The 15,418-nt window shown below is 39.7% G+C and overlaps 1 protein-coding gene across 1 annotated transcript; it reads left to right on the top strand.

Annotated features, from left to right (window-relative positions):
• The first annotated feature begins 10,387 nt into the window (after positions 1-10,387).
• LOC126267179 (tubulin alpha-1 chain) lies at positions 10,388-14,674 on the top strand. Its single transcript, XM_049972141.1, has 4 exons — positions 10,388-10,511; positions 10,588-10,810; positions 13,206-14,035; positions 14,268-14,674. The coding sequence occupies exons 1-4, from the start codon at positions 10,509-10,511 to the stop codon at positions 14,562-14,564; spliced, it is 1,353 nt and encodes a 450-aa protein (XP_049828098.1). The 5' UTR covers positions 10,388-10,508; the 3' UTR covers positions 14,565-14,674.
• The last annotated feature ends 744 nt before the right edge of the window (positions 14,675-15,418 follow it).

Below are 15,418 nucleotides of genomic sequence, written 5' to 3'. Positions count from 1 at the left end.
GTGCATAATTTTACATTTTTGAACATTTAAAGCAATCTGGTAATTTGCACCACTTTGAAATCTTATCAAGGTGTAACTGAATATTTGTACAACTTCGTTCAGACTATACTTCGTTGTGGGTAATTGCATCACCTAATAACAATAATCTGCATCAACATACATATTACACAAGCCACTGAAGCCCTTTGCTTTAATTAGTCACTTCCTTTCGCCGCGCGGGATTAGCCGAGCGGTCTTGGGCGCTGCCGCTGATCCCGGCGGAGGTTCGAGTCCTCCCTCGGGCATGGGTGTGTGTGTTTGTCCTTAGGATAATTTAGGTTAAGTAGTGTGTAAGCTTAGGGACTGATGACCTTAGCAGTTAAGTCCGATAAGATTTTACACACGTTTGAACATTTTTTGACCAGTCACTTCCTTCCCTGTTCCACTCGCGAACAGCGCGAGGTAAAAACGACGACTATGCGCCGCCGTATGAGTCCTAATGACTCTTATCTATATTCGTGACCTTTACTCGAAATGTACATTGGTGTCAATAGAATCATTCTGCAGTCAACTTTAAATGCTTCTTCTCTAAATCTTCACAGTAGCGCCCCTCGAAAAGAACGTCGCCCTCCCTCCAAAGATTTCCATTTGAGTTTCCGAAACATCTTTTCAATATTTGCGTGTTTTTCGAACCTACTCCTATGGTCACTCAACGATGACACCTTCCCATACACCACAGCAAACAACCGCAGATTACTGCCCTCCCTGTCCGCCTGATCATTTATGAATACACAAAATAATAGCGGTCCTATCATACTTCCCTCGGACATTCCTGACGATAACCCTGTCTCTGATGAACGCTTGCCTTCGAGGACAACTGGGTCCTATTAACAAGTCTTTGAGCCACTCACATATCTGGGAATCTATTCCGTATGCCCCTACCTTCGTAACAGTCTGCCCTGAGACACTGTTTCAAATGCTTTTTCGAAAATCTAGAAATATGGAAGCTGCCTGTTGCCCTTCATTCATAGTTCGCAGGATATCACATCAGAAAAGGACAAGCTGAGTTTTGCACGAGTGATGCTTTCTAAAACTGTGCTGATTCGTGGACAAAAACTTTTCTGTCACAATGAAATTTATAATATTCAATCTGAGAATATGTTAAAGAATACTGCAGCAAACCGATGTTGAGGATATCGATCTGTAATTTTACAGGTTCATTCTTTTAGCCTTCTTATACACAAGAGCCACTTGCGCTTTTTTTCCATTCGCTTGGGACTTTCTGCTGTGCGAGAGATTCGTGATAAATGCAAGCTAAGTAAGGGGCAGATGCCGTAAATTACTCTTTGGAAAATCGAATTGGGATGCTTGCTTGCTATTATGTCCTCCATACGGGAGTCTCTGCGATGGTCAAACGACGGCACGATTGTACGATTCTCCTGTGTGAAATATTTCTAAAACGTGAAATTTAAAACTTCGGCTTTCCTTTTGCTGTTTCTGTTTCGCTACGTTCTTTTATCACCAATCACTTTTCCAGTTGAAACGTGTCTCTGATCCTATTTACCCCAATTCCTTGTTAATGGCTACAGGTCTGAACGGATAAGAGGAATTCTATCCGCACCGCAACCTGAAATCCCTTATCTGCAAAACTTTCATTCCCATTCACAGAAATTGAAATATCGTAAAACACTTTAGCCCGTCGAGTACGTTGGGGTTCTGCTGCTAGGCTTGCGCCTGATCTGAATTTTCGTATGTTCAGTCGGACCTCCACATACTAAAAACGTAGGCTGCGATCACGATCACATTTTAAAACAGCGTAGTCGATCCTGTGGTTAGTAAGGTCCTTAAGTTATAACCTTGGTTCCTAATAACTGAAACGAATTGACTGAAACGAATTTTCTGAAATTTTGTGCGGAACCTCGAGAAATTAAATGAAGCTGTATTATAATTTATCACCACATCCTACATTTTGTTAAATGTTACTCATTAATTCGATTTTCAAATGTACATTAACTCACCATATTATTGAATCATATTAACGTGCTAAACTTCTCGATGTCACAAGCTTCGCATTGTGTATTTGTAAATATACTTAAGGGGAACGTTGATCGGTTCAGTGATTTTATACGAACGTTATTTATATATGTGTGATACACATACAGGAGGCAAACCATGAAAAGAAGAATCCAGTACATGGTGTCTCGTAGAACAACTTCATGTAGTCGTCTGGCAGCTTTAGGTAATAACGTAAATGACTCATGTTAAGGGAGACACAACAGGAGTGATTCAGACGTAAGGCAGCTGCTAATACCACAGAAGCAGGATGTACGTGTAATTCTGTGGGAACCAGGAAGATTGACATGTCGCCAGTTTTAACCCTTGCAGATGTGAATAATACGTCTACGATGTCCAGGACACTGCGCATTCTAGCTGATATAGTGGCACTCCGACCAAAATGAATAATAATAGAAACTTAAAACAATAATTATTATTGTTGTCGATCGCTTGTAATGTAAATATACCAAGTCTTACTATTAACACTGCTCTTTAACTTTTAACCACAACATAATTATTATTTGGATAACCGCATAAATACCTGCGGAAATTCGCACCGGTGCAGGCTTTTATTCACAAAGTAAATATTGCTGTGGATATCCAAGGCTGTGTCTACTGATCCGCGCAGACCTCTGTCGCTGGCCTGTTTAGGTCACGTGCAGAGAACTGTAGGTGCAGCGAACCTGTACTGTGACGTCACGCCCCTTACAAGGAGACACGGATGCCGGGGCGTAGGCACGGACAGCCAAGCGCCCCCCCCCCCCTCCCCCACCCTAGTGTCAGTTGTCATGCGAGCGACTGTTTTCATTTCCGACAGAAATGGCAGTATGTCATAGTTAACTAACTACGTGCTTTCTGTTTCAAACAAACAGGGGAGAATCATAATCACTGAAGTAGTTCATAACTGATATGTTTCTTAAATTATAACCTCCTTCGTAATTGCTGAAACGAAGTTGTTATAAGTTATTGTCACATTCTACATTTTGTTAAATGTTAGTCATTAGTTAGATTTTCAAAAGTACATTAATTCACCGTATTGTTGGATCGTTTTAAAGTGCTACACTACTCATGTATATGAAAATACATTTAAGGGAAGCATTTCTTCTCAGAGAGGACGTTGAAGGTAAATGTTAAAAAAGAAACAAACATAGTCATCGGATGCTTTTATAGACACCCTGCCTCAGGAACGGTAGTAGCAGAACATTCGAGGGAAGCTGGGAGAAGATTTCGCGTAAATTTCTTGCTCGTCTTATAGTATTAGTTGGAGATTTCAACTTACCAGCTATAGACTCGAGGTATTAAGGTGGGTATTAGGTACAGACAATCATGTGAAATTGTTCTAAGTGCCTTCTCTGAAAATTACCTTGAGTAGCTAATCAGAGAATAGACTCTTGAAGGCAACGTATTAGGTCTCCTGGTGACTAACAGGCTCGAACTTTTCGACGCAGTGTAGAACAGGAAACAAGGAGAGGGAGAGTAGGGAAGGAGTGAAGGTAGGAAGCGCATCCGACCACCCTTTACCATTAAAATGCCAATTCAAGATGTAACAGGCAGAGCCCGTATGGATATGGGATAAAGGTCGAAGAAAAGAAGAAGAAGAAAGCCACTGCTAGATTTACGTAGCAGTCGTTTTGCCATTTAGTCTGAAAATACGTCAGAAGCGGTGCAGGTGTAACGCGTTGACATGCAAAACGACGAGACACTGCGGATTAAATTCTATGAACTAAATGTGTTAAATTTCTATCGTTGTGTCGACAGAAACAATTATAATTTATTGATAGATAATGTATTAAAATGCGCTACCCTATTCAGGTCAACTTATTTGTATGATCAAACTTCCTCCATAATGAAGATTAACAAATCAAAAAATAGGAAAAGCATGACGAGTGACGATTTACAGCCAATTTTGAGCTTGTCTACGACAAAAATTCAGCCAAACACCTTAGCAATTTAGAAACCAGTTGAGTTTCCATGTTTCAGATGAAGTTGGATAAATATTATTTATGTAAAATACAGTTTTGTAATTATATTTGCTAAATATAATGAAAATTTGTGAAATAAATTATGTAAACTCATTTTTATTTATCCCTTTTTCCAGTTATTTTGTGCCAAAAGCTCAAATGCTCGGCAATGGATCGAGACCATGAGGCTTCGAGTTTTCATTTATCCAGCTCTCAGATTATTTAGACACATTACGGAAAAGCGAAGTCAGAATGGTCCCAGAAGGATACGATCCCTTCTCCTCCTAAAGCCCTGAATAATGACTTTAGGGCCTCCCGAATTCGAGTGCACTGACTTGCCCGAAGCTACTGCCCAATCTTCCGCAATTACTACTGAAAACCTGTTCTGCTACCGCTCACGTTTCACTTTCATACAAGGACCGATACTTCCAAGAGAGACTTCCTAATATTTAATTTTTTATTCAGCATTTATGAATTCCTCTTTTTCAGAAACAATTTCTTGCAACTGACTATCTAAATTTTATATGCTCATTACTGTGCCCGATGATAGTTATTCTGCTGCTCAAATAGCAAACTGGAAGTTTATCGCAGGACAAACGAACACAATAGCACTTTAACATCTTACTCGTCAGAGCATCAAATCTTTAGCAGAAAAGGACTGAAGTATGATTTTTTAGTCCACTGTAGGAAAGATGGAAGTCTGGATTCATGTCTCACTGGCGACATGGTACGAAAGGACAGAGCACAAGCTCGGATAAACCAAAAACGCGACACGCAGCTGGGTGTGATCTTTATAAAGACTCGGCATTCGCCTTAAGTAATGTAGAGAAACTACGGAAAAGCAAAATCAAAATGGTCCGAGAAGTATACGAAGCCCGCTCCTCACTAATTCGGGGGACACTGACGTAACTGCAGACTCCATTTCCTTGGTCTCTGTGTAACAGAACGTACTGTCCGAGATGGCTGCCAAATCTTTCGCAACTTTTGTGGAGAAACAGTATGTATGTTTTCGTAATTGTACACACTAGCTATTACCGAGAGATAAAAATAATTTCCCGTATTAAAGTTATAATACGTTATGATCAAAAGAAATTAGCACTGCACGGCACTGCCTCTGAAAGGGGATAGAGAGTATGAGGCTTCGAGTTTTCATTCATTTATCTCTCTATCGTGTTTCTTCGATGCCATCATGGAAGAGAACCTTCAGGGATGTAGAAAAAGTCGAGATATACATTAATGACATGACGAAATTGTTAGAAACTTTATTAATAACTACACTGTTGTTAAAGTGCTAAAAAAGAGTCTTTGATAGCTAAAGATACATTAGAAATGTAGCGAAATGAAAGCTCTAAAAATAAAGCTATAATAATATGAGAGTGCAATCATACCATAGATAGCTGCGGAAAATAGATATTTCATGTGAGGTAATTTGATGTAAGAATTACAAACTTTTAAAGAACCTCGTCGAAATGATTTCTCCAAAAGTTACGCGGAAAAGATAGTTCGGATACCTCCCTACATCTATCTACACCTACGTGATTACTCTGCAATTCACAAGTAAGTGCTGGGCAGAAGGTTCAATGAACCTTCCACTCTCGAACGGCGCGCGGGAAAGCTCTTAAATTTTTCTGTGCGAGCTCTGGTTTCTCTTATTTTATCGTGATGATCATTTCTCCCTATGTAGGTGGGTGCCAACAGAATGTTTCCACAATCGGAGGAGAAAACTGGTGATTGAAATTTCATGAGAAGATTACCTATGAAGGTAATATACGAGCATAGTTATTGCTAAAGAGATCTTAACTATTTGAGATGTCCTCACACAGCGATCATCGATTGTATTTCACTCATAAGAGCAGTGATCAAGCTAGTACGGAGAAATACAAAAAAACAGAAAATCTTCATGCTTAAAAATTAGATACGGGGTGGGGGGAGGGGGCTACGAATGAAATCTTTTAGTTAAGGTAATGGACACGAAGAACAACAATGGCTCTGTCCCCGTATGAAGTCCTCCAACGTAAAATCTACAACCTGAAGCAGCATTGAAAGGATGACTGCTTACGTGTCTGGCTGCGGAATGCTTTTGTTCTGTCTAATTTCGTATTCATTGTTTCTATGAATAACGTATTTAATAATATTCGTACATTTTCCCCAAATAGCAGTGTTCAGAATTGTGTTTGGTTTTCGTGGGATATTAGACGTCGTTGCGAGCAGGGAGAGCAATGATTAACGCTCGAAAGTGACCTATAGCAGTAACTTTCTATCTGTGATCACAAAGAAACGCATAGGTCAGTAGGACATGTAAAATCAACTGTAAGCTTATTTCCATTTCTTACAAAAATTAAGACATGAATTACTTTAAATCTGTCGTTGTGGCGGTCTTCAGTCCAGAGAATGGTTTGATGCAGCTCTCTATACTACTCTATCCCATGCAAGCTTCTACATCTCCGAGTAACTATTGAACCTACATCTTTCTGAGTCTGCTTAATGTATTCATCTCTTGATCTCCCTCTACGATTTTTCCCGTCTACGCTTCCCTCCAATACTAAACTGGCGATCCCATGACGCCTCAGAATGTATCCTACCAACCCATCCCTTATTCTAGTCAAGTTGTGCCACAAATTCCTCCCCTCCCAGTTCTATTCAGTACCTCCTCATTAGTTACGTGGTCTACCCATCTAATCTTCAGCATTCTTCTGTAGCACCACATTTCGAAAGCTTCTGTTCTCTTCTTGTCTAAACTATTCATCGTTCACGTTTCACTTCCATGCATGGCTATACTCCATACAAATACTTTCAGAAAAGACTTCCTGACACTTAAATCTATACTCGATGTTAACAATTTTCTCTTTTTCAGAAATGCTTTCCTTGCCATAGCCAGTCTACATTTTATATCCTCTCTACTTCAACCATCATCAGTTATTTCGTTCCCCAAATAGCGAAACTCATCTACTACTTTGTCTCATTTCCTAATCAAATTTCCTCAGCATCACCTGCTTTAATTCGACTACTTTCCATTATCCTCTTTTTGATTTTGTCGATGTTCATCTTATATCCTCCTTTCAAGACACTGTCCATTCCGTTCAACTGCTCTTTCAGGTCCTTTGCTGTCTCTGACAGAATTACAATGTCGTCGGCGTACCTCAAACTTTAATTTCTTCTCCATCGATTTTAAATCCTACTCCAAAGTTTTCTTTTGTTTCCTTTACTGCTTGCTCAGTACATAGACTGAATAACATCGGGAATAGGCTACAACCCTGCCTCACTCCCTACTCAACAACTGCCTCCCTTTCATGCCCCTCTGTAGAAATTTAATAGCCTTTCGCTCCCTGTATTTTCACCCTGCCTCCTTCAGAATTTTAAAGACAGTATTCCAGTCAACATTGTCAAAAGCTTTCTCTAAGTCTACAAATGCTATAAACGTAGGTTTGCTTTTCCCTAATCTGTCTTCCAAGGTAAGTCGAAGGATCCGTATCGCCTCGCGTGTTCCAACATTTCTACGGAATTCAAACTGATCTTCCCGAGGTCGGCTTACCAGTTTTTCCATTAATCTGTAATGAATTCGTGTTAGTATTTTGCAGCCATGACTTGTGAAACTGACAGTTCGGTAATTTTCATACCTGTCAACACCTGCTCTCTTTGGGATTGGAATTACTATATTCTTCTTGAAGTGTGAAGCTTTTTCGCCTGTCTTATACAACTTGCTCACTAGACTTTAAATATATGATTAATATATGTAAAACCAATACTGTGTAATGTTTTATTTATTTACACGTCAAGTTCCGCAGGACCAAATTAAGGAGCACATGTCCAAGGTCATGGAATATGTCAGTACATGAAATTGCAACATACAGGTAATAACAGACAAAAATATATGTTTATGAGTCTGAAAAAGTCAGTCCATAAGTTTAAGTAAACGCAATCAACAATACAACTACAATCAACTTAATTTTTCAAGGAACTCCTCGACAGAGTAGAAGATGTGACCCATGAGGAAACTCTTCAGTTTCGATTTGAAAGCGCGTGGATTACTGCTAAGATTTTTGAATTCGAGCGATAGCTTATGGGAAAGGGCTGCAGCAGTATACTGCACACCTTTCTGGACAAGAGTTAAGAAAGTCGGATCCAAATGCAGGTTTGATTTGTGCTGAGTACTGAGTGACAGCAGCTTTTTTTGGGAATAAGCTAATATTGTTAACAATAAATGACTGTAAGGAATATGTATATTGAGAGGCCAATGTCGAAATATCCGGACTCGTGGACAGGGGTCGACAAGAGGTTCGTGAACTTACACTACTTATTTTCCGAACAGCCCGTTTCTGAGCCAAAAGTATCCTTTTAGAATGGGACGAGTTACTTCAAAATATAATACCACATGAAATAAGCGAATGAAAATAAGCGAAGTAGACTAATCTTCGTGCTGAATGATCACTCACTTCAGATACCGTTCGAATAGTAAAAATGGCAGCATTAAGTCTTTAAACAAGATCCTGAACGTAGACTTTCCACAACAGTTTATTACCTATCTGATCACTTAGAAATTTGAACGGTTCAGTTTTACTAATATTAGGCCCATTCTGTGAAATTAAAACGTCAGGTTTTGTTCAATTGTGTGTTATAAACTGTAAAAACTGAGTCTTACTGTGATTTAGCGTTAGTTTATTTTATACAAGCCATGAACTTAGGTCGTGAACTGCACTATTTGAAACCAGGCCAATGTTTCACACAACATCCTTTACTATCAAGCTAGTGTCGTCAGCAAACAGAAATATTTTAGAGTTACCCATAATCCTAGAGGGCATATCATTTGTATAAATAAGGATCAAGAGTGTCCCCAACACTGATCCCTGGGGCACCCACCACTTAACTGTACCGCACTCAGACCCCACATCACAGCCATTTTCAACATTGTGAATAAATGACCTTTTGCTGTCTGTTGCTGAGGCTAACTCACTGACGATATATTTAACACAAAAGGTTAAACGAGTTGGGCGTACTAAATATCAACGTTGCAGCATGCAAAAGGTGTTATCCTTATAAGCAGATACTTGCTATTATCATTCCTTGTCATCAGATGATTTATAGAGAATAAGTGGGAAGGGTGTATTGCTTTATAGCGACAAAGTTGTTCATCCCCCTGATCCAATCACATAAATGAGCAAGTATACTTGCAGTTACCTGTTTGCATAACACATGTAATAATGATTATGATTAACGAAGGAATTGTCATCGCATGGTAAATGAGAGTGGAGGAGGTATCAAGGGCGCCTATGCTCGGTGGAATACAGTGCAGCCAGGTGTTTTCCTGTCAAGTAAATGGCTTAAAAGCGATTTTGTGTCGGAACGGGAAGTTTTTTTATGGCTACTTACAAGTCGCAATTCGTCTTACAAGGTATTAAAAATATTCCATACCCCCAGGTCTAGCCTCCCCCCTCCCCCCGCACCAAACAATTTAATGCATGGACATCCATAGGAGGTACACATCATTCTAATTAGTTCAGCAGGTAGGCACGTAAATGCAAGACTTAAAAAAGGAACATGAGCATGGCTTGCAACTTAAAGGAAATAAAACTGTGCGATGTGCCTGGGCCCCTAACCGTAGTTCTAGAAATCAAAATCAGCATGGACCATATAGTAACCACTGCAAAGACAGACGATTTCTGAAGTGTCGATGGTTTGAATACCGCCTGTTTCTGACGACGCGCAATTTTGCACTCTTCTTCCGGTAGCTACGTGTAGTGGTGAAAACTTTAAACTCACAGAGGCATAATTGTATCAGTGTCTAATGTTATTTACAAGACGCGGTGGTAATTGTTCCTCAGTTACACAACGTAGCACAAATACAATTAGAAACTGACACCAAGTTGATACGCTTCCTTCGAACGCCCTACAATTACGGATGTTGCCACCATTCAGTCACGCTTTAAGTGTTCTTTATACTGTTTTTATTTCTGTGTGAGTCGTCGCTGTAAAAGTGAAACTTTGTAATGAGCAGCATACACACACGTGCTATGGAAAATAAATCAACACGATGACGTTAGTTATAAGCGCGTAATGTAAGAGAAATACTTCATTATAAGGACAATACAAATTACAAGCTTAATTTTTTGTGGATATTGATTACTTTTTTAGCCGCCTGGTGCCAGCGAAAGGCGGTCTTATAGTCACGATGTGATATTACGATCTCTTATTTTAAAAGTATGAGAAATTGGAGCACAATGCAAAAATAAAGACACAAAACTAATGAATAAAATTAACGATTCACTTGAATTTGTATCTCTGTTTGAAAGGACCAATGCGGAGTGAAGATGCGGTAGTCGTGCTGCCCATGACGTCAGGCTACTTCCAGCAACCAATCAGGGTGCCTGCCTGGCTGACGTCATAGAGGGTATAAGTAACGGCGCGTTCCAGCTAGCGTCACTGTCCGTTTGGGAAAAGCGTCGTGGTTGCTGCTCCTGAACGACTGGGTTGTTGTAACGGTTTTTTTGTGTGTGACTAGTGTGTTGAATATTTACCATGGTAAGTACAGAGTCAATTATTAGCGTTAGGTAAAATGTTAAAAGCGTGGTTTACTAATTTCTGTGTTTTTTGACAGCGTGAATGCATCTCTATTCATGTTGGCCAAGCCGGCGTACAGATCGGGAACGCGTGCTGGGAATTGTACTGCCTGGAACATGGAATTCAGCCTGATGGGCAGATGCCCTCAGACAAAACAATTGGCGGAGGAGACGATAGTTTCAACACATTCTTTAGCGAAACGGGCGCAGGAAAACATGTACCTAGGGCAGTTTTCGTAGACCTGGAACCCACCGTTGTGGGTAAGCACGCATGTTAAAGTTTGTTGTTGCTGTTGTGGTCTAGTTTGATGCAGCTCTCCAAATCGGCAATGTGCAATGCACGTTGCATGAATGCTAGCAAGCTAATTTATGACTTCGTAAATATGCAAATAGTATACTACGTGGCATTAGCCCATTTGCTATGAATACATCTGTAAAGATGCGCAAGATTAGTATAGGCACTGATGCTGTACGTAGTGGCTTTCCGTGCATTTTCCATAGTTAATGTATGGCACACGTGTGTCCACAGTATGCCTCCACATAATCATCGGAGACTTTTCTGTGTAATGTTTTCAGATCTTTGTGCAGTTTTGATGAAAAGTAAAACGTTGACGTAAGCATTAGGCCAGGGCAATCTGTGATGTTTATTCGACATTCACTTTCGTTGGCTTCGCCAGCTTAAACCACACGATCACCTTTCGTCTCAACCAAGACCTCGGTCTCATCTTAACCAACACCTCGGTCTAAACTCAATTTAAAGGGTTAGGGGCGACGGCAGGGTATCGAATGTGTGTTTCATAATAACTGTGTGTCAAGGTAAAATGTAGTCATAGAAAGGGCATGTATTATGGTGCTATCTAAAACACATGAAATGTGATCGCTGTTGTAAGAATGTAAATTCTGAACGGCTGATAGAAAATATTACTGGTAGATTGATTGAAAATATTGCTGCTATATTTGCTGTATCTGCCGTAGTCTTCACCGTTGTTCACATAAAGGTTCTATGTAGTACTTTTTCTACTGCACTGATCACAATATATTTTGCAGCTGAGAGACGTAGTTTCTTAAAGTTTGTTAAGAATAGGACTTGATAACGTTGTAAATGACAAGTACTCCGCTATATTTAATGTTGTACGGACAGAAAACGCTGCTGCATATTTTTCGTTGTGATGACTGCGTCTTTGGAAGAGATTTCGCAATGGGCGAAAAAGTACGGATGCACCAGGTTTTTTGGCCGGGCCGGAGGGGGGGGGGGGGGGGGCGGGGCTGGCTGGCCGGAGGGGGGGGGGGGCTGGCTGGCTGGCTGGCTGGCTGGCTGGCTGGCTTTGTCACGTTTCTGCTGTTAGCGGACAGTACTGAAACACCCAGAAAAAATAACTAAATGCACGACAGTTAACTGTTTAACTCTTCGTACTGCAGGTAATATATATAAGTAGGATCTATATCAATGTGTCTCATTACTATGACTGAATGACAGCAAGTGCCCTTTCTGGTAGCATAATGTGACCATTATTAATGTAAGCTAATGTGATCCTTCATAAAATTTGTCTGATACTATGGCCAATGAATTTACTTAGTACAAAAATATATCTTGTGTGGTATCTAATAACTTAAATGAAAGTTGAGTATTAAAATGGCACAATATTGGAGGCATGTTAGTGGAGTATGTGCAGTTTAGTTTCGTAAAGTGTGAGGGGGGGGGGGGGGGGAGAGAGGGGAGGGGAAGAGTTAGTCACTGAATTGTAGGAAGTCTTGATAAAGCTTGTTTCTTATGATTTTACTGAAGTCAATGTGGAAAATCTGGGTAAGAATGCTTAACATTAATACATACATGATAAATGTTCATTAAAATGATCATACTACACTGAAACAGCAGCATTTGCATGTGCCAAGAGCTACATATGGACTTGGTCAAGGAGAAAGGTACATGCTTTGGAACATAATGTTGATGATTCAGTACAATGACAAAAAAAAGGACATATGCCATATTCTGAATAGTTTGAGATTGGTACCTTTTTCTTGAATAACTTAGGAACTGTGGCCTCTAGAACAGTATAGAATTAACTACTTACATTACCTACCAAAGTTGCTATTTTTTTATCTAGAGCTGATAGTTTGCTTGGAGAGAGTGGAAAAATAGTGCAACTGTTGGGTGACATGCATAAGCTATCTTAGTTTTGTAGGTCTGTTTGAGGTAGCTTCCCAGTTTGATAAACCCAAGTGTCCTGTCTCCAACCATTTGTCTAGAGTTGCTCTAAACTGCTGTGGTGCATTGTAATCAATGAGAATGTACTGAATTATACCAAAAATAACAATGTGAATTTTGTTTTATCTCTGAAGCCATTTGGAATGTGTCCATGTAGTGATTTCTTCAGAAACTATAACCCTTGAATGTTTCATTCTGCTTGACTAACCCTGTATAGAGCAAGCTAAATCATTTTTGGTGCATTTGAACTGCCTCAGACAAATATTTAAGAACCCTAGAGCTTAAATTATCCAGCTCTTTGACAGTTGTTCCATTGTAATAGTCATACTAAACATAACATTTAGGAAAATAATGGATGCTGAAATTTTATATTTACTGCCATGAGTTTCTTTCGATAAATTACTCTTCAATATTATTTTTAAATTTTAAATGGTAATTATCTTGTTGCAGATGAGGTACGCACTGGCACCTATCGGCAGCTGTTTCACCCTGAGCAGCTCATCACTGGCAAGGAGGATGCTGCAAACAATTATGCACGTGGTCACTATACAATTGGAAAAGAGATTGTGGACTTGGTGTTGGATCGCATCAGGAAGTTAGCGGATCAGTGTACTGGGTTGCAAGGGTTCCTTATTTTCCACTCTTTCGGCGGTGGCACTGGATCTGGCTTCACATCATTGCTTATGGAACGATTATCGGTAGACTATGGCAAGAAGAGCAAACTGGAATTTGCAATCTATCCAGCACCCCAAGTTTCTACTGCTGTTGTAGAACCATATAATTCCATCCTTACAACTCACACTACCCTCGAACATTCAGATTGTGCTTTCATGGTTGACAATGAGGCCATCTATGACATCTGTCGCCGAAACCTGGACATTGAACGCCCTACATACACAAATCTTAACAGATTAATTGGTCAGATTGTCTCCTCAATCACAGCATCTTTGCGTTTTGATGGTGCACTCAATGTTGACCTGACTGAGTTCCAAACTAACCTTGTGCCCTACCCCCGTATCCATTTTCCACTTGTCACGTATGCTCCTGTCATATCGGCAGAAAAGGCATACCATGAACAACTATCAGTTGCAGAGATTACAAATGCTTGCTTTGAGCCAGCCAATCAGATGGTAAAATGTGACCCAAGGCATGGAAAGTACATGGCTTGCTGCATGCTTTACAGAGGTGATGTCGTTCCTAAGGATGTCAATGCTGCCATTGCTACCATTAAGACGAAGCGAACAATTCAGTTTGTTGATTGGTGTCCCACAGGTTTCAAGGTGAGTTAAATATAATAGCACTGATACGCCACAAAGCTAATCTCTAGCGTTTTATAATAATTCAGTTAAATATTACAAAAACAAATGTATCTTCTGGTATATTGCAGACTTGCCCACTGGGAAATAGGGACTCTGAGATGTTTTAGATTGCATATTTGACAAATTATTTTGTATGCAAATAGATCGTTCTTCACAGGCTATCATTAAAACAGGCTGCTTCCTCTGTTTACAGGTCGGAATAAATTACCAGCCTCCTACTGTTGTTCCTGGAGGCGATTTAGCAAAGGTTCAGAGAGCTGTGTGCATGTTATCAAACACAACTGCTATTGCTGAAGCTTGGGCCCGACTTGATCACAAGTTCGATCTCATGTATGCCAAACGTGCATTTGTCCATTGGTATGTTGGTGAGGGTATGGAAGAAGGGGAGTTCTCGGAGGCCAGAGAAGATTTGGCTGCCCTTGAAAAAGATTACGAGGAGGTGGGAATGGATTCAGTTGAAGGAGAAGGTGAAGGTGCTGAGGAGTACTGAGTGCTTAAAATGTCATTTGAATTGTATTTATACTTTTGTGTACCAGGAGATCATTCCAAGTTTTGGTAAATGTATCATTTTCAGAACTGAATGAATTGCATTGAAGCATATTTATGTGTATTCATTGATTATATTTCCTGAAAGTGCCACCTCCATAAACATGCTCAGTTTTAAGTAGACAGTAAAACTAAACAATCTGAATAACAGTTGCAATTGGATCCTGGCCTGGGTAATAAGTTTTAACCCCTACATTTTTTAAAGCAAATGTTCACATGAAAGGAACCTACTTTTCAAGAAAGTGCTAAGTGCTCTTTAAAGTAGGGGTCATAACACATGGAAATAGGAAATACCAATGATGGTCAACAGTGAAACATTAGATAGCACCTATAATCTTGCAGTAATTGAATGAATATTAGTTTTTTAAACTGCATGGTTACGTTTCGATGCAATCTGGTGTTACATGCAAAAAAATTTAAGTTCAGGCAAGTCGTGCTTCAAAAAAGTGTACTGTAACAATTTTTGAAATGAATTGTACCAAAAAATTTTTGATGGGTACTTAACCATTGTTTACTTGCAAAATGGGTGCACGTAACATAGGTTATCACAGATGTCTCGCTGCCTATTTGCATGGCGATTTAGTGAAACCTCTCAAAAAAAGGTAAATTTTGATGGTCTGAATTTGTTTTTGTTTCTAAAATTTTCAGCAAAAATTTTAGCAATTGATAAAAAAACTGAATTGTTAGTGTAAAGATTTTTAGGTAGAACCACACACTACAGCATAAATAAAATGTAAAGGGGTCACTCTTAGCATGGGTAACTTAACCTTGTCACATAAATTCAAGTAATCCCTGGTA

Source organism: Schistocerca gregaria, chromosome 4 (assembly GCF_023897955.1).
Source record: "Schistocerca gregaria isolate iqSchGreg1 chromosome 4, iqSchGreg1.2, whole genome shotgun sequence".
Taxonomy (NCBI): domain Eukaryota; kingdom Metazoa; phylum Arthropoda; class Insecta; order Orthoptera; family Acrididae; genus Schistocerca; species Schistocerca gregaria.
This window is presented reverse-complemented; position numbering and strand designations above follow the sequence as displayed.